The following is a 27470-nucleotide window of genomic DNA, read 5'->3' as shown; positions in this document are numbered from 1 at the left end:
CAGCTGGAGCTGGGGGGGGGGTTGGATCACAGGCGGCAACTTCAGGACCCTGTTCCGCTCCGTTTGGTTCCAGCTGTGTCTCAGCAATTCCTGGGGCTCCCTCTGCTGCACTTGGGGTCATGTGGCCTCCCCAGGTCGTAGTCCTCCTGGCAGAGGGGGGTGTTGGCATGGAGTGTGTCTCCTTGTGTCCCTCTGTGCTTTCAGAAGGGCCATTCACAATTGGCCCATCATGCCCCATCTGGCCCCGTGGTCCTACCCCACACGGGGACCTGGAGCCAGGGAGGACAGAAGGGAAGTACACATGCAGTGAGTGCTTACTGTATACCATGCCAGTAGCCCAGTGGGAGGGGTGGGCAAGGGTGGGCAGTGGCAGGCTAGGTTGGCCAGCGACAGAGCAGCCGGGAGGGGGCACAGCTGGGGAAGTCCCTCCCATCGTCACCTGCCCTGGGCCTCACTCTCTCCATCTGTACAATGAGGGCATTTGCCTCCATGTTCTCTGCCGGCCTGGGGTGCGTCCCATGGTTCCTCGGCGCCTGTGTGGGGCCTAGCAGCCCGAGGAGGTGCTGAAAGCCAGATGTCTGTCTGCACGATGAAACGCAAGGTGCCCGTTGCCTGCGCGATAGCGCTGACTCAGCAGGCTCAGCCACAAGGCTCCTGCGCTCCGGAGAGGCTGTAGAGCCCGAGGTAGCGTGAAGACAGGGGTGCCTTCCTCCTCCGCCCACCCCTTACTCGTCTGCATCGTTCGTTCATTTCACTCCACCCATCCGCTTCATCCCTCCAGTGGCCGCTTCTCTGTCACTTTGCCCGGTGTGTGCTTTACGAGGAGAAGGCAGGCTACTGTAGCGACACCCAGACTCAAAGCCTGCCCCTCTGCGTCTGAGCCTGGCTGTCCTGCCCGCCTCCATGCAGGCTGTCCTTCTGTCACGCCACCTCTCCTCCGTTCCTTGCCCCAGGCTGTCCCTCTGCCAGGCACAGGGGCGGATTAACCAATTAACATGGTGCGCACCGGCTTGCACTGAGAAAGGCACCATCAGCTTCATGGTATTTACTTGCTAATCTGTGATGAGCCATTTCACATGGGTTTCAGCACATCGCTGCCGTGGTAGGGACAGGTGAAGTTGCTCACTGCAGATCTGTGGGAAGGCACAATTGAGCCTATGTGTACCTTGCTTATTGGGTAGTCTGGCCCCTGACATGCCCTCCTCACTGGGTGAACTTCCTTCTTACAGGAACCCTTTCTTGACCTTCCCCTCCACACACACAAATCCATTAGCTTTCCCTTTCTCCCTTCTCTGCTCCTGCAGTTCCATGCACTTCCAGCTATACTGGCTCTGTGGGCAATGGCATGGTCACCTGCTTCTTCCCCTGCTATGCTCAGAGATTTCAGGGAGCGGGGACTGCAGTTTGCTCAGCTCAGACTCCCCAGAGCTCCCCTGTAGGTGTTCAGCAAACGTTGATGGATGAATGTAGGAACGGGCGAGTGGGTGGAATTAATGAAGGATGGATAGATGCATGGATAATAAACTAATGAAGGATGGATGGATAAATGGATGGATAATGGATGGATGGTTGGGTGGGTGGGTGGATGGATGGGTGGGTGGATGGATGGGTGGGTGCGTGGGTGGGTGAGTGGATGGATAGATGGATGGATAAATGGATGGATGATGGATGGATGGTTGGGTGGGTGGGTGGATGGATGGGTGGGTGGGTGGGTGAGTGGATGGATAGATGGATGATAAACTAATGAAGGATGGATGGATGGATAACAAACTAATGGATGGACGGACAGACGGACGGGTGGACAGACGGATGATAAACTAATGAAAGACAGATGGATAAATAATGGACAGATTGGTGGGTGGAGGATGAATGGACATGAAAAAAGCAGACAGACACACAAACACATTAACTCATCCAGCTGAGGGCGATCCATCCATCTCCTTTGGAATTTTCTAACAACGTCTAAACATGACCGCATAAAATACTTCTGACAGTGCCACATAAATAAGACTTGGAAAGGCGTGTGATGTACAGGCCACCCAAGACAGGGACATTCGGGGCTCCAGACGAGAGTCCAAATGGCATTACTGTCATCATCACAGGCCATCCTGGGCTCAGGCCCCTAGTCCCTGTAGAGACCTTGGAGGGCAGGGAAGGCTGCCAAGCCAGCTCATCAGAAGACCTTGTTGGTCAAAACCATTCCTGGAATGTTGTTTGGGAAAGGCCAGGCCCAGCCCAGGCTGCCATGTTCTCTTGGGGTTAAGCTCTTATTCATGGCTGTTGCTGTTTGTGCAGGAGTCCACTCTGGGCTCAGTCTCCTCATCTGTGAAGTGGTCCACTCTGGGCCCAGTCTCCTCATCTGTAAAGTGGTCCATGCTGGCTCAGTCTCCTCGTCTGTAAAATGGGCCTGGATCAGTGTGATAGCACCTCAGGAGTAGGCTCACACCCCTTGGCGTGGCCTCTAGGCCTTGTGGCCACCCCAGTCAGTGGGTGGAGAGCTGCCCCGTGACCCAGAACTGAGGAAGTGACTTCTGGCTACCCAGCAGCTCTGTGCCCACTCACTGTCCTCCGGAATACCCACCTGGCAAACACTTAGTATCTGAGGACTCCTCCGTGCTGGCCCAGCCCGCACCCTCCCACGCCCCACCCCTCACTGGCCGTGTCTCCCCTGCACCAGTCTCAGTGGTGTCTTTAGACACAGCCCTGTTGTGGCTGCTCCCGTATGAAGCCTGTCAGGGGCTGCCCCTCACCCCATGCTGCCCACCAGCCGTATCCTCTCCACTGCCCCCGACCCCCACTCCACACTTCTTATGCTTGAACCATACCCTCACCTGCAGGTCTTCTACAGCGCCCGGGCTCTGCCTCACCTGGGCCTGGGCGGGGTCCCTTGGTCTGGCAACACCCCTCCTCTCCATGCGTCCTCCTAGCCGGCAGGGCTGGGTCTCCCCGACACCCCCCGACCCAACATGGGTCACTCTGTAATGTCAGCATCTCTGGCAGACTGTTGCCATCAACTCTGAGCTGCAGGGGCCCAGGGATGAAGGCTTTACTCAGGGGGCTCTGATGGGGACACGGGACAGGAAGACAAGAGAGGGCTGGCACCGCCATCCAGGCGAAAGGTATGGCCACTTGGGCCACATGGAAGTCCTGGGGTGACAAGAGGTGGCAGCTGTGAGTCTGTGTGACAGTAGAGCCTGGTGTTGGCGGGTGAGCCTGTGGGCGTACGAAGAAGGGCATGAGCAGGCACAGCTTCTGGCTCCGGCCTGGAGACAGACCCCAAGTCTAGTGGGAACACACTGTGTGTGGTCAGCAGCCTGTTGGGCAAATGACTGAGTTCCCCACCCAGGGCTCTAGGCTGCAGAGAGCAGTCTGGGCATGGCCAACACGGCGCTGGCGTTTAAAGCAATGGGGTGGGTGGGGTCCTCTGGGTGAACTGTGCTGGGGTGGGGAGGGCCAAGGATGGAGTCCTGGGCAGAAGTACTTACAGGGTCAAGAATGAAGAGCCAGCAAAAGGGTCAGAGCAGTAGTCAGTGCTAAGGGGCAGAGGATGGGTGTCAGTGGAGGGGCTGGGGGCTCTGCTACAGACGGGATGGGTGGGGAGGGAGAGCTGGTAATGGGGGTGGGGGGAGACCACTAGAGTAAAGTCCTGAGTGCGTTAGAGTGTGCCAGGTTCAGAGACCCCAAGACCACCCTCCCTTCTGACACCTGCTGCAGGTTTGGGGGGTCTCCAAGACCACCTTCAAGTTCAGTGACTGGCTAGACTGGGGGAAAGCTGCCAGATCCCGAGATGACCCTAACCCCTTCTTTTGGGACAGGTAACCTGGGCTCGCAACTGGTGGAGTACAAAGAAGAAATGTACATCACGTCCGACTGTGGGCATACCTGGCGGCAGGTAAGTCTGCAGAGGGGGGCCTGTCTGAGGAATTCTTAGCACGACCTTCCACTCACATGGTCGCTGAAGGAGAATGACAGAAATCCCCGCAGCAGGCAGGCGCATCCTGGGAACGTGGGAGAAGGAATGAATGTCAGGGCTGGGTGGAGGTGGGTTCTGCCACATGGGGGAGGAGGTTCCTGGGGCTGGGGCTGAACTCCTCGGGGAGCCCAGAGGTAAGGAAGGGGGCCTGTGGGTGCCGCTGGTTCCCGGCAGCTGTTGAGTGGACTGCGGAGACATCATAAAGAGAGTATAGTGGGGGCAGGTTTTGGGGGTGACTGCAGAGACATCGTAAAGAGAGTATAGTGGGGGCAGGTTTGGGGGTGGACTGTGGAGACATTGGGGGGTCATGGTGCATCTGGGTGGGGCTCCTGGGAGACACAGGGGTGATGATTGGACACAGCAGTGTGGCCCAAGAGAACACACTCACGCAGGCTGAGGTCCTGCCCCACCTCCACGTCTGGTCCCACGAGTCACAGGACGGGGAGGTGGGGCCTCGGCTGTGTGCGTGCAAACAGGTGGGCCCAGGAGCCCCTCGGGCAGCAGCAGCAGCCCCAGCACAGGAGCCCACACGTTTGGACCCCAGGAGAGTGCCCCCACCTCACTCGACACTTGCTGTTTATTTCCACGCAAAGATCCCAAACCCACTGCTGTGGAGCAGATTCCAACTCAGAGCAGCCTCTAGGACAGACTAGAACTGCCCCCTAGGGCTTCCGAGGCTGTCACCTTAGGGGAGCAGACTGCCACTGCTTTCTCCCTCCGAGTGGCTGCTGGGTTCGAACCGCCAACCTTTTGGTTAGCAGCTGAGTGCTTAACCACAGGGCCACCGGGGCTCCGTCTATTTATTTCCAGAATTTAAAAACGGCCTCCCCGGTCGGCCAGCACCATGGAGTGGAAACTGCTGCTCTAAGCACTTCAGAAAACGAACTAAACTTTTGTTATTTTTTTCCTTCTGAAACACAGAAGGTGTGTTTTTAGACCAGCTTTGCATGCACGCGGGTCCCCAGGGAGATCACCCCGTAAGCGAGGTGCGCACGGGCTTGCTCGTGCTGACTTACTGATGTGCTGCGCGCAGCCTCACACGGGCTTTCCTCGCTGTATCTGCCACGTGCCGAAGACCAGGGAAACCGTGCAGGCGGATCAGTAAGTCAGCACGAGCGAGCCCACGCGTACCTCGCTTATTGGGTCTTCTGTCCCTGCGTGTCCCCCAGCGACAGCCTCTCTCCTGGGTAGCCCTGGGGGTGATTATGTTCACCCCCAAAGTACGTAAGTTCACCTGCAGCCTTGGTGCCAGGCCTCAACATCTTTCAATAATATGCAAGAAACAAAGGATTTTGAAAAGGGCAAAAGAGATTTACTGTATTTTAATATTTGTATTTCACCTGAACAAGTGAGACACGTCAGATTTTCTCAAAGGTCACCATCTGTCCACTTGTTAGAGCCGCCTCTTATTAGAATAAACGGCTGGGGTGAAGTGAAGAGGACTCCTGATTTAATGGACACAGGTGGGGAGGTGTTTGTCTCAGCCACTCAGCCACCTTGCGAGGATTTGGGACAGGAATGCCAGGACTCAAGGGGAGAGGCTGTCACAGCAAGCGTGGCTGGGCCTCAGCTGTGCTCATTCCCTGGGCGGGTGGGGGGCAGGGAGGGGGACCCCACAGGAGGATGGTGCATGCAGGAGGGTGGGAGGGAGGAGAGAGCGTTGATGGGTGGGGGGTGCGCCAGGCGGTGGTTGGAGGGGGGCGGATGGAGGAGTAGAGGCAAGCGATGGGCTCCCTGGCCCTGGTGAGGGGCTGCGTGGGCTCTAGAGCCTCTTCCTTCTTCCCTGAACTTTGCATGCCGACTCCACAGGCATGGGAGGCTGACAGATTTGGATGGGATGGGGAGGGCTCCTGGCTGGGGCAGTCCTTGACGGGCATTTCCTGGAGTAGTTGCAGGTTAGGGCGATGTGGGCGAGGGGGGAATTGGCTCCCCCCTTCTGCAGCATAAGAGTAGGTGCCATCCACGTATCCACATCCACGGAGGGTCTGCATGGGCACCCCTGTGTCTCGGCAGGAGCCCAGACTTAGGAGCTACACTGCTCTGCCAGCTGTCAGCTGGGAGGCCTGTCTGAGCCTCAGTTTCTCCCTCTGTAAAACGGAACCCACCCAGGGCTGTTTGCAGACAAGCAAGGCAGACAACTGACCTTGGGGCACCTGAAGAGCTAGTGGTCATTCATTCATTCCTCCCACACACACTCCCTGGACCCCCAGCAGCACCACACCCCGAGCTGAGCCATTCAGGGCCCTGCTGTGAGGACCTCTGGCCAGTGGGGATACCAGGACAGACCAGTGTAGGGCATATAGGGCAGGGGCTGTGGGCCCAGCCTGGGTGCCAGTGAGGACTTCCTGGAGGAGGTGGTCCTTATGTCAAACAGGGGTGCTTGATCTTTTCAGTAAATGCTTCTCTAAACCCCCTGGCTTTCATTCATCTTCCCCGGCTGGCATTTTCCATGCATGGATTTCTGACCTCAGGAGGCCGACTGTGCTTTGTCTGTGCACTTGTCTGTCTCTCGTTAGTGGCTTAGAAACTGCCTCATCGTCCGCTCACTCACATGGGTTATTTCTGGGTGGGGTGGAATGGTGCAGGGACCCTCGGCCAGGCCCTGCCCCGTGACACTCCTCGCTCTGCACCCTGACACTTTCACTCCTGGAGAACATCTGGCCTGGAGCCACTCCAAGCCCCTGGCCCTGCCTCAGAGCATGTCTGTCTGTCTGTCTGTCCATCTGCAGGTGTTTGAGGAGGAGCACCACATCTTGTACCTGGACCACGGAGGCGTCATAGTGGCCGTCAAGGACACCTCCATCCCCCTGAAGGTCCTCAAGTAAGTGTGCAGACACGCCCTGGCACACGTGGGATGGCCAGCGCTCTCCACCTCGGTACCTCCCAGAACATTCCCCGTGGCACCACAGGGGGCGGCACTGGAGGGGGCGAGGGAGCCTGGATACAGACCCTCTGCCTTGGGAGACAGCGCAGCAGGATGGGGTGCCCTAGGGGGAGGCCCCCAGCCTGGGGTGGTCAGCGAGGGCTTCCCGGAGGAGCTGGCTTTTAGGAATCAACAGGGATGAGTAACGTGGAGGAGGTGGGGCCAGGGTGTTCCAGACCAGGGAGTGAGCAGCAAGGGCCTGGGCAGCCAGCGGTAGCTGCTTCTCCAGCCTGTGCTCCCAGCTGGTGCAGCCATCGGCGGGCCCTGGCTTGGGCGGGTGGCCTGGAGGCAGGAGTGTCCCCTGCCTGCCCGCTGCCTGGTGCCCTCTCTCACAGGTTCAGTGTGGACGAGGGCCTCACATGGAGCACCCACAACTTCACCAGCACCTCAGTGTTCGTGGACGGGCTGCTGAGTGAGCCGGGGGATGAGACGCTGGTTATGACGTGAGTGGGGGCTGGGTCGGCAGGCTGGCAAGAGCTGCCCTGGAGGGGGGGCTGCAGCAGACAGCCACCCTGGGCCCTCACTGCTCAGAGGCAAGTCTCCATCCTGGCTGTCCAGGCTTCCTCGCCACCCTCCTCACCCTCACCTTCATACCAGCCTCTGCCACCCAGGGTCAGGCGAGGCTCCTGATGTCCACTGTTCCCCACGCTGACCATCAGGAGGCAGCCACTCAAGGCCTTTCCAGAAAAGTCGTCACCTGCCAGGGTCACCTAGCTGTGAGGGTGGAACCAAGGTGCACCCCCAGTCTGAGGGAGAGAGCTGGCTTTGGGTGCCTCCCCACAGCCCTCTCCAGGGGATAATGATAATGATGACGAAGATGGTAGTGGTGATGATGGTGGTGATGATGATATTGATGATGCTGATGGTGGTGATGGTAGTGATGATGGTGATGGTGATGATGGTGATGATGGTGGTGATGATGATATTGATGGTGGTGATGGCGATGATGGTGATGATAATGGTCATGGTGGTGATGATGGTGGTGGTGGTGATGATATTGATGATGGTGATGGTAGTGATGATGGTAGTGATGATGGTGATGGTGATGATGATGGTGGTGATGGTGATATTGATGGTGGTGATGGCGATGATGGTGATGATAATGGTCATGGTGGTGATGATGGTGGTGATGATGATATTGATGGTGGTGATGGCGATGATGGTGATGATAATGGTCATGGTGGTGATGATGGTGATGGTGGTGATGATATTGATGATGGTGATGATGGTAGTGATGATGGTAGTGATGATGGTGATGGTGATGATGATGGTGGTGATGGTGATATTGATGGTGGTGATGGCGATGATGGTGATGATAATGGTCATGGTGGTGATGATGGTGGTGATGATGATATTGATGGTGATGGTGGTGATGGTGATGATGGTGGTGATGGTGGTGATGGTGATGATGGTGGTGATGATGATATTGATGGTGGTGATGGTGGTGATGATGGTGATGGTGGTGATGGTGATATTGATGATGGTGATGGTGGTGATGGTGATGATGGTGGTGATGGTGGTGATGGTAGTGATGATGGTGATGGTGGTGATGGTGATGGTAGTGATAGTGATGATGGTGATGATAATGGTGATGGTGGTGATGGTGATGATGGTGGTGATGGTGGTGATGGTAGTGATGATGGTGATGGTAGTGATAGTGATGATGGTGATGATAATGGTGATGGTGGTGATGGTGATGATGGTGGTGATGGTAGTGATGATGGTGGTGGTGGTGATGGTGATATTGATGATGGTGATGGTGGTGATGGTGATGATGATGGTGATGATGGAGATGGTGATGATGATAGTGGTGATGGTGATATTGATGATGGTGATGGTGGTGATGATGATGGTAGTGATGGTGATGGTGATGATGATGGTGGTGATGGTGATATTGATGATGGTGATGGTGGTGATGGTGATGATGGTGGTGATGGTGGTGATGGTAGTGATGATGGTGATGGTGGTGATGGTGATATTGATGATGGTGATGGTGGTGATGATGATGGTAGTGATGGTGATGATGGTGATGATGGTGGTGATGATGATATTGATGGTGGTGATGGCGATGATGGTGATGATAATGGTCATGGTGGTGATGATGGTGGTGATGATGATATTGATGGTGGTGATGGCGATGATGGTGATGATAATGGTCATGGTGGTGATGATGGTGATGGTGGTGATGATATTGATGATGGTGATGATGGTAGTGATGATGGTAGTGATGATGGTGATGATGGTGATGATGGTGGTGATGGTGATATTGATGGTGGTGATGGCGATGATGGTGATGATAATGGTCATGGTGGTGATGATGGTGGTGATGATGATATTGATGATGGTGATGGTGGTGATGGTGATGATGGTGGTGATGGTGGTGATGGTGATGATGGTGGTGATGATGATATTGATGGTGGTGATGGTGGTGATGATGGTGATGGTGGTGATGGTGATATTGATGATGGTGATGGTGGTGATGGTGATGATGGTGGTGATGGTGGTGATGGTAGTGATGATGGTGATGGTGGTGATGGTGATGGTAGTGATAGTGATGATGGTGATGATAATGGTGATGGTGGTGATGGTGATGATGGTGGTGATGGTGGTGATGGTAGTGATGATGGTGATGGTAGTGATAGTGATGATGGTGATGATAATGGTGATGGTGGTGATGGTGATGATGGTGGTGATGGTAGTGATGATGGTGATGGTGGTGATGGTGATATTGATGATGGTGATGGTGGTGATGGTGATGATGATGGTGATGATGGAGATGGTGATGATGATAGTGGTGATGGTGATATTGATGATGGTGATGGTGGTGATGATGATGGTAGTGATGGTGATGGTGATGATGATGGTGGTGATGGTGATATTGATGATGGTGATGGTGGTGATGGTGATGATGGTGGTGATGGTGGTGATGGTAGTGATGATGGTGATGGTGGTGATGGTGATATTGATGATGGTGATGGTGATGATGATGGTGATGATGGAGATGGTGATGATGATAGTGGTGATGGTGATATTGATGATGGTGATGGTGGTGATGATGATGGTAGTGATGGTGATGGTGATGATGATGGTGGTGATGGTGATATTGATGATGGTGATGGTGGTGATGGTGATGATGGTGGTGATGGTGGTGATGGTAGTGATGATGGTGATGGTGGTGATGGTGATATTGATGATGGTGATGGTGGTGATGATGATGGTAGTGATGGTGATGGTGATGATGATGGTGGTGATGGTGATATTGATGATGGTGATGGTGGTGATGGTGATGATGGTAGTGATGATGGCAAAGGTGGTGATGATGGTGATGGCGATGGTGGTGATGATGGTGATGATGACGGTGGTGATGGTGATGGTGATGGTGATGATGATGGTGATGGTAATGGTGATGATGATGATGGTGATGGTGGTGGTGATGATGGTGATGGTGGTGATGATGGTGATGGTGATGCTGATGGTGATGCTGATGGTGATGGTGATGCTGATGGTGGTGGTGATGCTGATGGTGGTGATGATGGTGATAGTGATGATGGTGATGCTGATGGTGGTGATGAAGGTGATGGTGGTGGTTGTGGTGGTGATGATGGTGGTGGCAATGGTGATGGAGGTGGTGATGGTGGCAATGATGGTGATGGTCATGGTGATGATGACAATGGTGGTGATGATGGTGGTGGTGATGGTGGTGATGAAGGTGATGATGGTGGTTGTGGTGGTGATGATGGTGGTGATGATGATGACAATGAGCCATAGGCACTGGTACACAGGCTCTTGACTGACTTTCACCAATGAGGATGGTAGATGCAGTGAGTGCAATGTGAGGCGGAGCACGCGTGACCTGGGCCTGGGTGTTGGCCCTGCCCACTTTGCTTTCCCTCTTTGGACCCCACAGCATGCCAAGGCCCCCTCAGGCCACAAGCTGCACTTGGCACAGAGGGGGTGAGGGGGCATTGGCACCCCTGATCCAAGCACCTCACAGACCGGTTAGGAGGCTCTCTCCCAAGCTGCCCTGTCCCTCTTGGGGGTGGACGGCCCACCTTCTCCTGGTTCTGCCCACACCAGAGGTGTGGCTGGACAGCACAAGCCCCTACCCTGGCCCACCGAACCCTGCAGCAACGTGACTTATTGCTGTGAGTAATCACTACATGGCCTCCATGCAATGTGCCAGCGTGGCAAATGCACAAATCCACTCATTCACTCGTGTCTGCCCTTCACACCCTCAAAGGCCTTCATGCGTGACCTTGCTGGCTCTCCATCCACCGGTCCAAGAAGGGCCAGGCTGTCCCAGTCCAAGTCCCCAGTTGGCCAGGCTCACCTGGCCAAGCCCCTGAGGCCTGACCCCAGCCAGGATCCCCTCCAGGTACCCACCCTCCTTGGGGCACAGCTGACAGACAAGTGGTTCATTCCACCCTCTCCATACAAGCCTCCTCCCCACCCCCAGCAAGGCCCCAGGATGTGAAAGAAAACTGCCCAACACCCCCAGTCCCTCTGCCCTGGGAGGAGTTGGGCCCAGCTTTACCTTCCTCCAATTCTCCCTTCTTCCATCTTTCTCTCTATCTCTCTGTCTCTGCCTCTCTCTGTGTCTCTCTATCTCTGTCTGTGTCTCTCTGCCTTTGTTTCTCTCATTCTATCTCTCTCTCTGTATCTCTGTCTCTCTCTCTGCCTCTGTCTCACTCCAGTCTCTCTCTCTGCTCTCTATCTCTCACTGTGTCCCACACATGCGGGAGCCCTTGCCCAAGTGGTTCAGGTCCAGATCTGCCCAGGGCTCGTGTCTAAGGTGCCCGTAGTTGCTTCCAGAGCTTCTCTCAGCCTCGTTCACCTTTGCCACCTCTCTTCCCTCCGTCAAGGCCCCACAGCCTGGGGAGGGACTCCGAGGCCCTGGGCCCAGGGGTTCCCGGAACCAGCCAGGCCACAGGCCACACAAGGGGCAGGCGGGAGCTTCTTAAAGGGCAGCCGATCCATGGCCCCAGCATGCCCATTTCCTTTATTAACATGAAGTGATAAATAGGCTTCCCTTGGCAACTGCTTCTAAAAGCAGAACTCCCTAGATGGCAGGTATTTCTCGCAGTGTCAGCTGGGGTTTTAGGTTTCATGAAGGCAGGATTTCAGAGCTGTTGGGGAAACTAATTAGATCAATCAAATAGCCTCTCTTCTCTGCTCAAGCTGGAGACACAGGGGAGAGCCAGCATCCCCAGCGGGGGCACTGGTATCGTCTTGCTAGGACAGATAGGGGCCATGTTTCCCTTGCAAAACATCACAGCCTGAGAGCCACCAGCTCTGGGTTCGAGTCCTGGCTCCACTAGCTAGTGAGCAGTGGCTGTGCAATCCTGGAGGTCCCTTGCCTCAGTCTCAGCCTCAGTTTCCCCAACTGTCAAACGGAGATAATAGTACATTCTTCCCACCGCCCCATCCGTCAGTATGTTGTCCTGTGGTGGTTCATGTATTGCTGTGATGCTGGAAGCTCTGCCACCAGTATTTCACACACCAGCAGAGTCACCCGTGGTGGACAGGTCTCAGCAGAGTTTCCAGGTTAAGACAGACTAGGAAGAAAAGTCTGGCGACCTATTTCCAAGAATCAGCTAATGAAAACCCTATGGATCACAACAGAATACTGTCCGATGTAGTGCTGGAAGAGGAGCCCCCTAGGGTGGAAGGCACTCAGCGTACACAGTGGCTGTGACAATAGACTTGAGCAGACCAACGGTGGTGGAGATGATGCAGGACGGGGCTGCGTTTTGTTCTGTTGTGCACGGGGTCGCCATGAGCCAGAGCTGATGCAACGGCAACAACACAAACAAGCTCCGTGCCTCAGGGTGTGACAATGCTCCCCCAATGTGCCAGGTCCTGTACAAACCATCACTAAGCCACCGTCCTTCTGGGAAGGCCAGTCTTAAGTGAAAGTTTACGGTTCAAGTCAGTTTCTCATACAAAAACCCATATACACATTGTTAGGTGACCCTAGATGCTCTCCCTATAATGTGGCAGCACATTCCCGCTTTCCACCCCAGATTTCCCATGTCCATTCAACCAGCTCCTGTCCCCTCTGCCTTCTCACCTTGCCACCAGACAGGAGCTGCCCATTTAGTTGGGAAGGCCAGTCTTATTGTCCCCATCTGAAGGCCAAGGACACTCAAGTACCTGGAGGGAATGGACTTGCCCAAGGTTCCAGGCATAGCACATGGGCTATCAACTCAGACCTGCTGGCTCAGAGCTGCCCTCTGAAACCAAACCTCCACTTTGAATCTCAGCCTAGGGAGTCAGAACTGGCTACCGCGGCCCCCAGTCGCCGGAGGTCACTCCAAAGAGCTTCCTCAGCCGCCATTCTAGCATGGAGTTTGAGTCCTTCATATCATAACTGGCCTCCCCCGAGAGCCCAGCCACTGTCGGAGTGCTTCGGGGGACCAGACCAAAGCAGGGCACGTCACCTCCCCCATCCAGACACTCGACCTCTAGTAATGTGGCCATGTGCTGTAGGCTGGACAGGAGGAGGACCAGGGAGGAGGAGGAGGCCAGCGGGCCCCCGTCTGGAGGGTCTGTGGAGCCCCAGTGGGAGGTATCAGGGGACTGAGCGGGAGCCTCCAAGGCAGCAGCCCTCCCAGTGGAAGAGAAGCCACAAGGAGAGGCTTCACCTGGGGAGCTGCCTTCTGGTGACTGTGGGTATGGCGGAGGGAGGGGATCTCCCCCAGGGGGTAGTGAGCACATTCTAAAGGGGCTTGGGTCTCACTGAACTGGAAGCAAGTGCCACGAGTGTGTGACAAGGAAGGATTGGGCAAGCCCCCTCTGAGGGGCAAACGTGCTCTACTGTGTTTGCCAAAGTGCTGTTGCGGGCAGCTGGGGCCAGGCCATCTGCTGGCTGCCAAGACGCTGGGCTGCACTATCCCTTTCAGAGCCGGGGCAGTGCTCTCTGCAGACTCATGGATGGCATGTGGCATCGCTCAGAGCAGCCCTGTACCTGCCCACACTGTTGGTTCTGTATTTGTGCCTTTGATTCAGGGCACGGGGGCGGGGGGCCTCAGGTGGGTTTGCATCCTTGCTTGACCTCAGAATCTGTCACTCACCCCATGAAATTCTCCTGGGGGGGGACACGGGGTGGTCACACCCACCCTGTTCTTGCACCTAGACCGTCAACCTCCACGCTCAGTGCCCCAAGGAGGGAGCTCCAGGAGACCCCTCCTCACCCCCATCCAGGCTCCTGGGCCACCCCCAGCAGGATCCCATGTGTTGCTCTGAGCTGGGCCTGGGGGCCAGCATCTGAACGCTTCCCAGGAGACAGGATGCTGAGGCAGAGGGGGATGTGGGCCCTGCCCTGGGAGCAGGTGGTATCCCCTTGCCCACTTCCATCTCCACACCCAGTGGCCGCTAGCTGCCCAGGAGAGGGGGCAGGAGCAGCACATGGACCTGAGTGACACGGGCAGCTGCCTGACAACTCTGTGCCTCAGTTTCCTTTCTGTGGAGTGTGGCTGGACTCAGCTCCTGGACTGGACAGAGACCCTGAGCTGGGCGTGACAGTGGCCCCGTCCCTTGCACACTGGGTCTCCCTGGGATAAGCAGAGGCCCAACTGCACAGTGGTCTCGGTTCCCATGGCCCAGACCCCTGGCATGGCCAGGCTGATAAGGTGGAGAAGCCCAGATGCAGCCCCCTTGTCACGCATCTCGATGCAAAACATACTCGAGGACCAGCAGGGGTGCCAGCTGGAGGCCAGGGCTCCTGAGCTACTGGGTGCCTGCTTTCTCATCCACCAAGTGGGGGCCTGTGGGGCCAGAAGGGATGACCCAGGGCCAAAGATCAAGTGCGAGGGTCATGGGAACGCTGATGCCCAACACTGACCAGGTGCCTGTGGCAGGCATGGGGCCAGTGTCTGCACCATTCAGTCCCCAGTGACCCCTCCAGGGCAGAGAGGTCTCGCTGGGCCCGTTGGGCAGATGGGGCCTCCAGGCCCAGAGGGGAAGTGGTTTGCACATGAGGATGGGGGTCAGCTAAGGGGCTCTCCCATGTCCCCCCAGGGTCTTTGGTCACATTAGCTTCCGCTCTGACTGGGAGCTGGTCAAGGTAGACTTCCGGCCCTTGTTCCCACGGCCATGCAGCGAGGACGACTACAGCTCCTGGGAGCTCACAGACTTGCAGGTGCGGCTGGGGGGGAGGGCAGGTCTGCAGGTGGGACTGGGGGGGCAGACCTGCAGGTGGGACTGGGGGGGCAGACCTGCAGGTGGGACTGGGGGGGCAGGCCTGCAGGCGGGACTGGGGGGTCAGGCCTGCAGGTGGGGGAGGGCAGACATAGGCCACCTCTGAGGGGGATGGGGGCAGACACAGCCCATCTCTACCTGCCAGGGTCCCTGGTCCTGCAGGCCATGGGTGGTCCCTCCAGCACAGAGAAGTCACCCTCGGACAGCCAGCCCTTCTGTGAGACCTTCTGGACTCTTCCTTACACTCAGGGCTACCTTGGGCTGAGGGTCTCACTCCACAGATCCAGCTCCACAGGCCCCACCCAAACCCATGCAGGCAGACGTGTTCAGAATATTCCAGCTGTCAGGAAGGAACCAGTGCACGTCCCATGGATTGTGTCACATGCCACTGAGGCCGCCTTCCTCCAACCCCCCCAGTAATCTCAAACACGCAACCATTTCCTCAGGAATCCCAAACACACGACCATTTCCTCAGGAATCCCAAACACACGACCATTTCCTCAGGAATCCCAAACACACGACCATTTCCTCAGGAATCTCAAACACACAACCATTTCCTCAGGAATCTCAAACACACGACCATTTCCCCAGGAATCCCAAACACACGACCATTTCCTCAGGAATCTCAAACACACGACCACTTCCTCAGGAATCTCAAACACACAACCATTTCCTCAGGAATCTCAAACACACGACCATTTCCTCAGGAATCTCAAACACACGACCATTTCCTCAGGAATCTCAAACACAGGACCTTTTCCTCAGGAATCTCAAACACAGGACCACTTCTTCAGTAAAATGTACAATGTCCCCTGAGGGGAATAAAGGAGAATGAGGAATGGCCCACACTTCACATCAGACTCAGCTGCCTGGGTTGTGATGAGGACCTTGGGATGTTCACAGTGGGGGCTCTGGAATTGCGGGGGGTGGCCTGTTCTCATGTGTGCTGGGGACCACCTGTGTGTGCCCCATGCAATGCCCTGAGGCCGTGGCTTGTCCCCAAGGCCCAGCACGCTCAGGGACAAAGGGGCCTGTATTTCCCGCAGCTCTGTGACCCTCAGGGCTCAGCCAAGGCTTGCACACAGTAGGAGCTCAATGAATGCCTGTGGGGTGGATGAGAGGGAGGCTGCCCCAGCTTGACCTCAGGTATACCACTTTCCTTCTGGGCCTCAGTTTCCACTTTTCTAAAAGGGAACATCCCTCCCCAAATGCTGCTCAGGGGGTTGAGGATCAGCCATTTTCAGGGAGGAGAAAGACCCACAGTCCACAGTGATATGGAGTAGCTGACCCTTGTTGAGTAGACTGCTCACCATGACTTTGCCACAGGGCGACCACTGCATCATGGGCCAGCAGAGAAGTTTCCGGAAGAGAAAGCCCACATCCTGGTGCATCAAGGGGAGGAGCTTCACGTCAGCGCTCACATCCCATGTGTGTGAGTGCAGGGACTCGGACTTCCTCTGGTGAGAAAGCTCACAGGTCCTCCCACCTGGGCCTCTCACAGCTGCTTGAGCTTCCTCACAAGATGGCCGCCACCTTCACCTGTATCCTCCCCTGGGGCCTCTCACAACTGCTTGAGCCCCCTACCCCCTCCAGTGAGGGATCCAGGAGAGCCAGGAAGAGCTGCCAGTGGCTACACTAGGGTTGATGTCACCCAGTGTGGTAACTCATGGCGTCACTACCCCACCCCCCATGGGGTGGATCAGCTGGTGAACCCCCCTGGGTGGGCAAAGTGGCCTGGCCCAGCCCCACCCCTGCACAGGGCCTAGTACCATTCTGTACAGCCTTTCCCCTCCTGGCACAGCCCCCTGCAGCTCCCCACAGCTCCTCCCCTCTCCCATTGCACAAGGTGAAGACTCTTCTCCCAGTGTTGGGCACCACGGCCTGCCCACCACACCCTGACTGGCAGGTGACGAGGAGGGGGGGTGAGGAGTCACTGCAGTGGGTGACAACAACCCCAATGATGGCACTGCCATGGCGGCCCCTCCCCTAGTGGTGCTGGCCCACCCTCTGCCGCTGCCGCTGCGGACCCTGGGGTCATTTTGGTGTTACCTCTTCTGACAGTGTCAGGGGTGTGTTCTGCACCCCCGCACCCCTGTAGTGACACCACTGGGGGCCACCTGCCTTTTACAACCCATTTCAGAGCCACACACCATCAAGCCCGCCTTTTTCCTTTCACAGAATTGAGTCACCCAGTCCAGCCCATACTGGCTGGGTGGGGGTGGGGGTGAAGCACCCCCTGAAAGGAGGAGCATGACGAATCTATGGGTGTGGTGTTAAAGCACATGGTGGCCTGCTCACCTGGGCGAAGAGAATGAGGGATAGGCCAGAGCACTGGGCCAAGCTGCATACTGCGCCCGCCCCAGCTCTTCCGCCATCCAGGGTTGAAAGCCCCCTGACCTGGCCACCCCTTGCTCTGCCCCAGCACCTCTGAGGCTGCTCACTGCCCACAGAACATCCCAGTTCTGGGACCTGCCTCCCAGCCTTGCCCCTCATCACCCCACTCCCACTTTGCGTTCTGGCCACCTCCACTTGTCCCTCCCTCCCTGCAGGGCCCCTCCCCCTCCTGCCTGGGCTCTCGCCTGCTCTTCCTTCAAGATTTGGCTCAGCATCTCCTCCAGGAAGCCCTCCAGGACCACCCTCTGAGTCCCTCACCACCCTGTCGCCTAGCTGTTCATTTTCAGACCTGCGGGTTCCTCACTGTGTCCCCAGCCCCCAGCCTCTGCCCCCCTACCCAGGCCAACTCCAGCCCCAACCTGTGCCAACCCTGACTGCTATTCTTCCCTCCTCCCAGCGACTACGGGTTTGAGCGCACCCAGGACTCAGAGTCCAACGCCAGCAAGTGCTTGGCCAACTTCTGGTTCGACCCAGCATCCGCTCCGGATGACTGTGCCCTGGGCCAGACCTACACAAGCAGCCCCGGGTGAGTGGGCAGAGCCCGAGTGAGGTCAGGGAGGAAGCCAGGGTGGTCCTGTCTGCAGGGCTCATGGATCTCACCAGGCACTGCCTTGGCCTGGGCTCCTGGGCCAGAGGAGCCAGCCACAGCAGGGTGGCTGATCTCAGCTCACTGCAGGTGTTATAGGGAGGGACCTGTCATTCCCTCTGAGTAGCAAAAAGGGACTGAGAAGGTTCTGGGGGCCTGGTAGCTCATTCCTGCTATGGGGGCTTCAACAGGGCTGGGTCTCCCCCACCCAGAGAAGCACCCACCCCCAGTCCTAAGCCCTGTGGTGCCAGGACCCCTACCCACTAATTGACGCCTTGTGAGCCCAGCCCTGAGCTAGGTGCCAGAGATGCATAAATGGCACCTCCTCCAGGCAGCCTTCCCTGACCACCTGCCCTGCCCTGAGCTTACTTTTTCTTGCTCTGCACTCCTGTTCTTGTCATTGCTCACCTCATTGTCCTCCCTGCTGGACTGTGAGCTCCATGACACCTAGGAGGCATGCTTTCAGTGTGTGGCATGGGGAGTACCAGCTGGGCAGGAGGGTGAGGTGCCACAGGTGTTAGCCACTTGATGCCTTCCCCCACCAGGTCCCCCAAGCTTGCCTTGGGTGGGGGAAAATACCTTAATTGCCTAGAGTAGACTGGGGGGTTTTGCAAGTCACAAATCAGATGATTTCCCCATCCTGGGCTCTCCACTGGCCTCTTGAAAGTGACACGAGGTCACTGGGCACTGCCCACCGGCCCTACCAGCCTCAGCTTACCTCACACCTGGCCCCTCAGGCTCCAACCACCCCAGGGCCTTTGCACAGCTGTTCCACCAGGTGCTGCCTCTCTCCTGCTCACCCTCCCATGCTAGCTGGAAGCCCCTCCCTCAGGGGCCAGACCCCATGCCACCCTGTCCTGAGCTTCCCACAGCTTCCTAGGGGGAGGTTGTCTGCCCCCACTTGGCCAGCACCTGTCCCATGTAGACACTAAGTGAATATGTATGAAGGGGTCCATGAACAAGGTCCCCTACCCCAACTCTCTCAAGGTAAAAGGAAAACCGAGGCAAGAGAAGGGGGGTGTGTTTGGCCCAAGGCCACCCTGTGAGTCAGAACGGGGCCTAGATTGGACCCCAGCTCCTCTCACGCCTCAGCGAGGCCATGAATGCCAGCAGGTTCCTTGGACCCCCTAGACGAGGCCATGGAGAGCAGGCAGGTTCCTTAGGGCCCCTAGGGGAGGCTGTGGAGAGTGGGCTGGTTCCTTAGGGCCCCTTAGGGACCTTTAGGTGACCCCAACTGGCATTGCTGTTATAAGCCCTAGGGTCAGACCCCGCCCTCGCGGACACTCCCTCCTGCCTCAGTTTCCCGCTTTCTGAGACAGGACAGTAAGAGTAACTGGGTGGAGCTGGGATGGACTTAGAGGCCCAGCAGCCAGCCTCCACTCATGCTGCGCCCCGCCTTGCCCCATGGGGAACCCCCGGCCCCCAGCTGATGCCGCCCTGACCCCTCTTGTCGCCGCAGGTACCGGAAGGTGGTGTCCAACGTGTGCCAGGGCGGCGTGGACCTGCAGCGCGGAGCGGCCACCCTCCAGTGCCCCCTCACGCCGCCCCGGGGCCTGCGCATCAGCATCCGTGGCCAGACCATGGCCGTGCTGCCCGGCGAGGATGTCCTGTTCGTGGTGCAGCAGGAGCAGGTGAGTGGCCCGACCACGTGCACACACCGCAGACAGGTGACAGCTAGTGGGCCGGAACTGCTTCCTGGTCCAGACCAGCAGTTCAAGATGAAATGTAGACCCTGGGAGCACCTCAGGGGTGTGGGAGCATCTCAGAGGGGTGGGAGTACCTCGGGGGGTGGGGAGCACCTCAAGGGGGTAAGAGTACCTCAGGGGGTGGGGAGCACCTCAGGGGGGTGGGAGTACCTCAGGGGGGTGGGAGCATCTCAGAGGGGTGGGAGCATCTCAGGGGATGGGAGCACCTCAGGGGGGTGGGAGCACTTCAGGGGGCCAGGAGAACCTCTGGGGCCCGGAGCATCTCAGGGGTGCAGGGAGCAGCTAAGTGGGCAGGGACACCTCAGGGGGGTGGGAGCATCTCTGCGGGTGGGGAGCATCTCAGGGGGTGGCCAGCACAGGGCAGTGTGCTGCTGGGTTTCCTTGCCAGGGGTGTGTGCTTCTGTGTGTGTGGTGTGTATCTATGTATATGTGAATGTGTGTGGTGTGTATTCATGTGGGTGTAGCATGTATCTGTGAGTGTGTGTGTAGTGGTGTGGTGTGTGTGTGTGATGTATGTATGTGTGTGTTGTGTGTATTGTGATGTGTGTGTGTGGTTGCATCTCTGTGGTGTGTGTGAGTGTGTGTGTCATGTGGTGTGTGGGGTGTATGTAGTGGTGTCTGTGTGGTGTGTGTGTTCGTATCTGTGTGGTGTGTGTGATGTGTGTGGGGTGTGTGACGTGTGAGTGTGTATGGGTATTTGTTTGCTGGTTCAAAGTACTTATTCCTGTGGGTGGCAATTTTAAAAAGTTTTTAAACCAGTGATTATATCGATTTAGATAATTTGGAATCTTAAGGAAAGCAGAAAGTTAAAAAAAACTCTCACCTATAATCCCACCACCAAAGATAAATCCTGTGTGTGTGTGTGTATTTCCTCTCAGTCTTTGTTCTTTAAAACAAGTTAAGTTTTGTCATGATTTAAAAATAACATGTATTCACTGTAGAACAGTTGAAAAGTGCTTTATTAAAATATCAAGAACATAAATACCAATAAAAATCCTCTTCCCCAAGGTAATAACTGTTAATAATTTTATGTTTCCTTCTAGTCTATAAATTAATATTTATCGTGCTTATTTTTCTGATTATGAAGTAACAAACCCTCTTTGTAGAAAATTCTCAAAGAGAAATTAGAAAAAATTGCCAACATGCGGACAATTCAAGAGCACAGAGAGGCACGAGGATAAGGTTACTGCTCCTGGTCTCCGCCCCTGGAGGAAGCCACCCTGGGGCCCCAGGCTTCTCCTGGGCACCCGGATCTGTCGAGCGTGTGTGGGCAGCTCGTACACACAACTCCGTAATCCTCGCCACAACCTCACCAGGGCGAACTCTGGTCAACCCCACTCTATAGTTGAGGAAACCGGGGCTCAGCGAGGGGAAGTCACCAGCCCAAGGCCACACGGTAACAACTGTGGGATTGGGTCCCAGGCCTGGGGACTCCACAGGGATGGAGCCCACGTCTGCACACCCCAGGCCCAATCCACCTCCAGTCCCAGGTTTTGTGCAAAGTGCGACCGGCCTGAGATCCAAGCTCCGAGCCTTGGGGTGGCCTCTGGGATGAGGTGGTAGAGAATGAAGCCCCCTGCCCAGGCTGGGTCCACGTAGACCCTCGTAGCAGACTCAGCTCTCGCCCCTAGCTCCAGGAGAGACTTCTGGAAAAATGACCGTCTGCTGCCCTCTAGAGCTTGGCTGCTGCAGCTCCATAGCTGGGGCCAGGATGGCCAGCCTTTCAGCCCTGTGCCCAGCCCCGGGGGCCCTGAGGGCGTCCTGTGGCCCACACAAGGGTGGGGTCAGCCTGAGCGGAGGGGAGGGGGCAGGGAGAAAGGGGCTTTGCAATAGAGGTCCCCGTGCACACCCACTGTCAGAAGAGGCCTGGGCTTCCTCACCAAAGCCATGGGGAAGGAGTGTTGGGTGTGGTACTGGGGGTCTGCATACTTACAACACACACTCATCGACACACCCCCACACACATTCACACCAACTCACACTCACAAACTAACACTCATTCATGCGTGCATTCATACCCAGACTCACAGTCACAAACTCACACACAGTCACTCACTCATGCGTGCATTCACACCCTGACTCACACTCAAACACACCCAGTCACACTCGTGTGCATTCACACCCAGACTCACACTCACACACAGTCACTCACTCATGTGGATTCACACCCTGACTCACAGTCAAACACACACAGTCACACTCATGTGCATTCACGCTCAGACTCACACTCACAAACTCACACACAGTCACACTCACTCATGCGTGCATTCACACTCAGGCTCAAATACGCCCTTGTACACATTCATGTGAGCTTACAGCCACTGGCATGCCCATACACATCACACGCAAACACACAGCCACGCATTCAAACATACACTCACACACACTCTCGCAAACATTCATACACTCATAGGCACATTTATGTGTTCACACACGCTCCAACACACACACACACACACACACAGTCACACACACTCTGACATGTAGACCAAGCCAAAACCCCAAAAAACAAGCCTGCTGCTGTCAAGTCGGTTCTGACTCATAGCAACCCTGTAGGACAGAGTAGAACTGCCCCACAGGTCTCCAGGGGGTGCCTGGTGGATTCCAACTGCTGACCTTTTGGTTAGCAGCTGAGCTCTCAACCACCGCACCACCAGGGCTCCAGGCTTGGAAATAGTTCTGGACTGAGGGGAGTTCAATTTTGTAATTTAAAAAAAAAAAAGAGATCTGATGGGGAATCCAGAAGTAGACTCGCATGAATTGCCCAAATTGATTTTTGGCAAAGGTATAAAAGAAATTCAATGAAGAGAGAATGTTGCTGACGTTGGGTGCGGTCAAGTCAATTCTGACTCATGGCAACGCTGTAGGACAGGGTAGAACTGCCCCGTGGGGTTTCCAAGGCTGTAATCTTTATGGAAGCAGCCCGCCAAGCTGTTCTCCCGCTGAGCCGCTGGTGGGTTCAAACCTCCAGCCTTTTGGTTAGCAGCTGAGCGCTTAACCACTGCCCCACCAGGGTAGCCTTCCTCAAAATGAATCTCCACCTTAACCATGGACCTGATTTAAAAAATTAATAACTCGAAATAGATCACATGCTTACATGTAAAATGCAAAACTTTAAAACTTTTAGAAAAAAAAATAGGAGAAAACCTTCCAGACAGAGCTAGACAAGGAATTCTTAGACTTCATACTAAAAAGCAGAATCCATGAAAGGAAAAATGGATAAACTGGACTTTATCAAAAGTAAAACTTTCGCTCCACAAAAGACCCTGTTAAGAAGATGGAAAGGCAAACTAGAGAATGAGAGAAAATGTGTTCCAACCACATATCTGACCAAGGATTGGTGTCTAGAATATATTAAAAAAAGAAACAGAAAAAAAACCAAGCCCGCTGCCGTTGAGTCAATTCTGACTCATGGTAACCCTGTGTATTACAGAGCAGAACTGTACTCTGTAGGGTTTCCCTGGTTATAGTCTTCACGGAAGCTGATAGCCGGGCCTTTCCTCTGCGGTGCTGCTGGATGGGTTCAAACTGCCAGCCTTTAGGTTAGTAGTCGAGCCCAGACCATTTGTGCCACCCAGGGACATTAGAAAACAGTCATGTGTCACTTAAAGTCCACAATATGTTCTGTGAAATAGGACGTTACGTGATTTGAACGTTGTGCAAACACCATATTGTATACAGGCAGTCCCTGGGTTATGAACGCCTGACTTACGTACAACCCCTCCTAAAGCCTATGAAAAATCTGAGGTGCCTGCGATAGTCCGTAATAACAAACGGGCACCTGGCAACACAATCGCTTTGTACACAGGAGACCTGAGATACACGTGTTGCGTGCAGGGAGCTGTTTTTGCTGTGTCTGGCCACGTCTGCTGCATCCCATTCTACGATCAGGATTTCTGAACTTTTGGGACCTCGGACGTATATGCGGTAGGACGCTGCCCTGACAGACGTTATGGGGTGCTTGACTATATATAAAAACTCTCGGAACTCAAACACACACGGACAATTCAGTTAGAGAGTGGGTGAAAGGCATGAAGAAACACTTCACTGAAGAGGGTACACAGATGGCAAACAAGCACGTGGAAAATGTCTGACATCACTGGCCACTGTCGTTGTCGGGTGCCGTAGAACCGCCCCCACGCGTGGAGACCCCACGTGTGTCGGACTGAACTGTGCTCCACAGGGCTTTTAGCGGTTGATCTTTCTGAAGCAGATGGCCAGGCCTTTCTTCTGAGGCACCTGCGGGTGGACTCAACCACCAACGTTTCCATTAGCAGCTGAGCAAGCCAACTGCAAACCCCAGGAATGTTGGAGACCCACAGAAATATCACGTATCCTGGGGCAACGGGGGAGCTTCTATCTACTCAGGGATGGGAAAAGCCAGGCTCCGGCTGGCTGTGGTTTTAGTTACTGTCTCGATAAACAAAGTGCTTGTCTAACCGTTGTGGAACAGCTAGACCTGAGACTTCCATGTCACCATTTCGGTATTGTTGTGGGTGCTGTAGAGGCGAATCCAATTCATAGCGACCCCATGTGACAAGCAGAGCTGCCCCACGGGGTTTCCTAGGCTGTGACATTTACGGGAGCAGATCGCCAGGTCTTTTTTCCACAGAGCCACTGGGTGGGTTCAAACCGCCAACCTTTTGGTTAGCAGCCAAGTGCATAACCTTTGTGCCATGAGCACTGGGCATTAGGGAGCTACACAGTAAAACCACAGTGAGGTCACACCTCGCATCTGTCAGATGGCCTAAAATGGGAAACAGTGACACCACCAAACGCTGGTGAGGATGTAGGGAAACTGGACCTCGGTCGTTGCTGGTAGGATGTTAAATGGTACAGCCCCTCCGGAAAGCCGTCGGGCGGCTTCTTAAAAGACTAAACGTGCAACTGCTGTCGTACCCCTGGGCGTTCGTCCCAGAGGACTGAAGACTGGTGTTCCCACATACACCTGTACGTGAATGTTCACAGTACTTATAAAAGCCAGAAACTGGAGACAATCGGATGCCGTGTGGTAGGTGAAGGGTTAAACAAACCGTGGTGCCTCCACACCATGGGGTAATAAACTGACTGCTGATATACAAGACAACCCAGAAAAATCTCCGAGGAATTACGATGAGTGAAAAAAAGGCCAACCCCAAAAGGTTACAGACTGTATGGTCGCATTTAAATAAGACTCTTGAAATAAACAACAAAATTACAGAAATGGAGAACAGGTCGGTGGTTGCCGGGGGTCAGGGGAGTAATGGGGAGGTGGGTGGCTACAGGACAGCAGAGCCGCCCTGGGGGTGATAGAGTTGTATCTGTCTTCACTGTATTCTGCCAATAACCTGGCTGTGACATGACAGGCATGGGGAGAAACTGGGCAAAGGGTAGGCCCCTGGGGGCACAAACAGCCTGTGCTTGACTACACATTCAAAGGTTGGCTGTCGGGACGCCCAGTGAGTAGTGCCATGGAAGAAAGGCTCAGTGATCTGTTGCTCTAAAGATTACGGCCCCGTAAAACCCTCCGGGGCAGCTCTACTCTGTACCACGTGGGTCGCCGTGAGTCGGAATCGGCTCTGCCAGCCATGGTTTGCGTTTGTCCAGTTTTGTGGAAGCAGAGGGTACGTGGATCTCTCCGTTTTTACCGCTGTGTGTGAAGCCACAATGACTCAGAACAGAAAGGTTAGTCTGTTTCTTTAAAAGTGCTCAGTAATCAATAAACTTTTCCAAGAAACACACCAAGGTGTGGATGGCGGGCATTATGACGAGGTTACAACTTTAATCCTTTTATTTCCTTCTTTTTGCCTTTTGTGTGAGAGTGTGCTACTTTGGGACTAGAGAAGAACATCACGAGCTACTTAAACCAAGAAAAATGTGTAACTAGTTCAGTGTGCCTCAGTCTGGCCGCACAGAGGCAGGGGCACACGGGTCCCAGCCTGCCCAGGTGGACGGACAGCACCGATCAAGGCCAGGTTTCCTGTGCCGGCCAGACCTGCCTTCTGCCTCCTGAGATGCAGCAACGCAAACCCCTCCTGGGACCAGACAGACAAGCTTCTTAGGCTGCCTTAGGCAGAGCACTGGGCAGTGAGTCAGCCTGCCTGAGCTCTGAAATTCTCTGGGCTTCAGGCTTCTAACCTGCAAACGGGAAAACGGCGTCGTTTCTGTGGAAAAGTTACAGGAACCTAACTTACGTAGGAGGGCCTGGCAGGTGTGTACTCTGAGGGTGCTCAGTGGCAGTTGATAACCCTGCTTCATTCTTGATCACCAGGGGATGGTTTTCTGGGTGCTGTTGCAGGGGAAAGGGTGAGGAGAGAGGGCGGGAGGGAAGGAGAAGGGGGAACAGAGAGACAGGGAGACAGAGAGAGAGGGGTGGAGGAAGGAGGGTCAGAGAGGGAGGGGGAGAGAGAGGGAGAAGAGGGGAGAGATGGGGGAGGGGGGTGGAGGAAGGAGGGTTAGAGAGGGAGGGGGAGAGAGGGAGAAGGGGGGAGAGATGGGGGAGGGGGGTGGAGGAAGGAGGGTTAGAGAGGGAGGGAGAGAGAGGGAGAAGGGGGGAGAGATGGGGGAGAGAGGGGGGTGGAGGAAGGAGGGTTAGAGAGGGAGAAGGGGGAGAGAGAGGGAGAAGTGGGGAGAGATGGGGGGAGAGAGGGAGAGGGGGTGGAGGAAGGAGGGTCAGAGAGGGAGGGGGAGAGAGGGAGAAGGGGGAGAGATGTGGGAGAAGGGGGGAGAGATGGGGGAGAGAGAGAGGGATGGAGGAAGGAGGGTCAGAGAGGGAGAAGGGGGAGAGAGAGGGAGAAGGGGGGAGAGATGGGGGAGAGAGAGAGGGATGGAGGAAGGAGGGTCAGAGAGGGAGGGGAGAGAGAGGGAGAAGGGGGGAGAGATGGGGGAGAGAGGGTTGGAGGAAGAAGGGTCAGAGAGGGAGGGGGAGAGAGAGGGAGAAGAGGGGAGAGATGGGGGAGAGAGAGGGTTGGAGGAAGAAGGGTCAGAGAGGGAGGGGGAGAGAGAGGGAGAAGGGGGGAGAGATGGGGGAGAGAGGGTTGGAGGAAGGAGGGTCAGAGAGGGAGGGGGAGAGAGGGAGAAGGGGGGAGAGATGGGGGAGAGAGAGAGGGATGGAGGAAGGAGGGTCAGAGAGGGAGGGGGAGAGAGGGGGAGAAAGGGCGAGAGATGGGGGAGAGAGAGGGGGGGTGGAGGAAGGAGGGTCAGAGAGGGAGGGGGAGAGAGAAGGGGTGGAGGAAGGAGGGTCAGGGGGGGTGGAGGAAGGAGGGTCAGAGAGGGAGGGGGAGAGAGAGGGAGAAGGCGGGAGAGATGGGGGAGAGAGAGGGTTGGAGGAAGGAGGGTCAGAGAGGGAGGGGGAGAGAGAGGGAGAAGGGGGGAGAGATGGGGGAGAGAGAGAGGGGGTGGAGGAAGGAGGGTCAGAGAGGGAAGGGGGGCAGGAGAGGGAGAGAAACTGGGAATGAATATGGGTTCTCTCTCGCTATAAATTCCGAAAAGTTATTATTTTCTTCACTCAATTTCCCCGACTCTGTGAGGAAAATGTGGTGATTTGAAGGCTAATGCTGGCGGCAGAGAAGTACGCGGGGTGATAAAACGGCTTTTGTGGAAGATTAAATGTGGGGCTGAGGCCAGTGGGTGGGGGGCCCCCCTTTGCGCAGACCCTTGCTGGCATCTTTCCGGGGCTGCATTCAAGGAGATAAAGAGTCATTCAGGAGC

At 55.6% G+C, this 27470-nt stretch overlaps 1 protein-coding gene across 1 annotated transcript in view; it reads left to right on the top strand.

The window, feature by feature from the left end:
• The window catches only part of SORCS2 (sortilin related VPS10 domain containing receptor 2), a 568942-nt gene that overhangs the window by 512648 nt on the left and 28824 nt on the right, over positions 1 to 27470 (top strand). Inside the window, exons 12-18 of the mRNA XM_049886699.1 lie at positions 3816 to 3892; positions 6703 to 6794; positions 7232 to 7339; positions 14916 to 15036; positions 16422 to 16555; positions 17887 to 18015; positions 19535 to 19706. Coding sequence (XP_049742656.1) covers positions 3816 to 3892; positions 6703 to 6794; positions 7232 to 7339; positions 14916 to 15036; positions 16422 to 16555; positions 17887 to 18015; positions 19535 to 19706 — 833 coding nt within the window. The remainder of the gene's footprint in view (positions 1 to 3815; positions 3893 to 6702; positions 6795 to 7231; positions 7340 to 14915; positions 15037 to 16421; positions 16556 to 17886; positions 18016 to 19534; positions 19707 to 27470) is intronic.

Source organism: Elephas maximus, chromosome 5, assembly GCF_024166365.1.
Source record: "Elephas maximus indicus isolate mEleMax1 chromosome 5, mEleMax1 primary haplotype, whole genome shotgun sequence".
NCBI lineage: Eukaryota > Metazoa > Chordata > Mammalia > Proboscidea > Elephantidae > Elephas > Elephas maximus.
The sequence above is the reverse complement of the archived record's forward strand: the minus strand, read 5'-3'. Positions and strand labels throughout refer to the sequence as shown.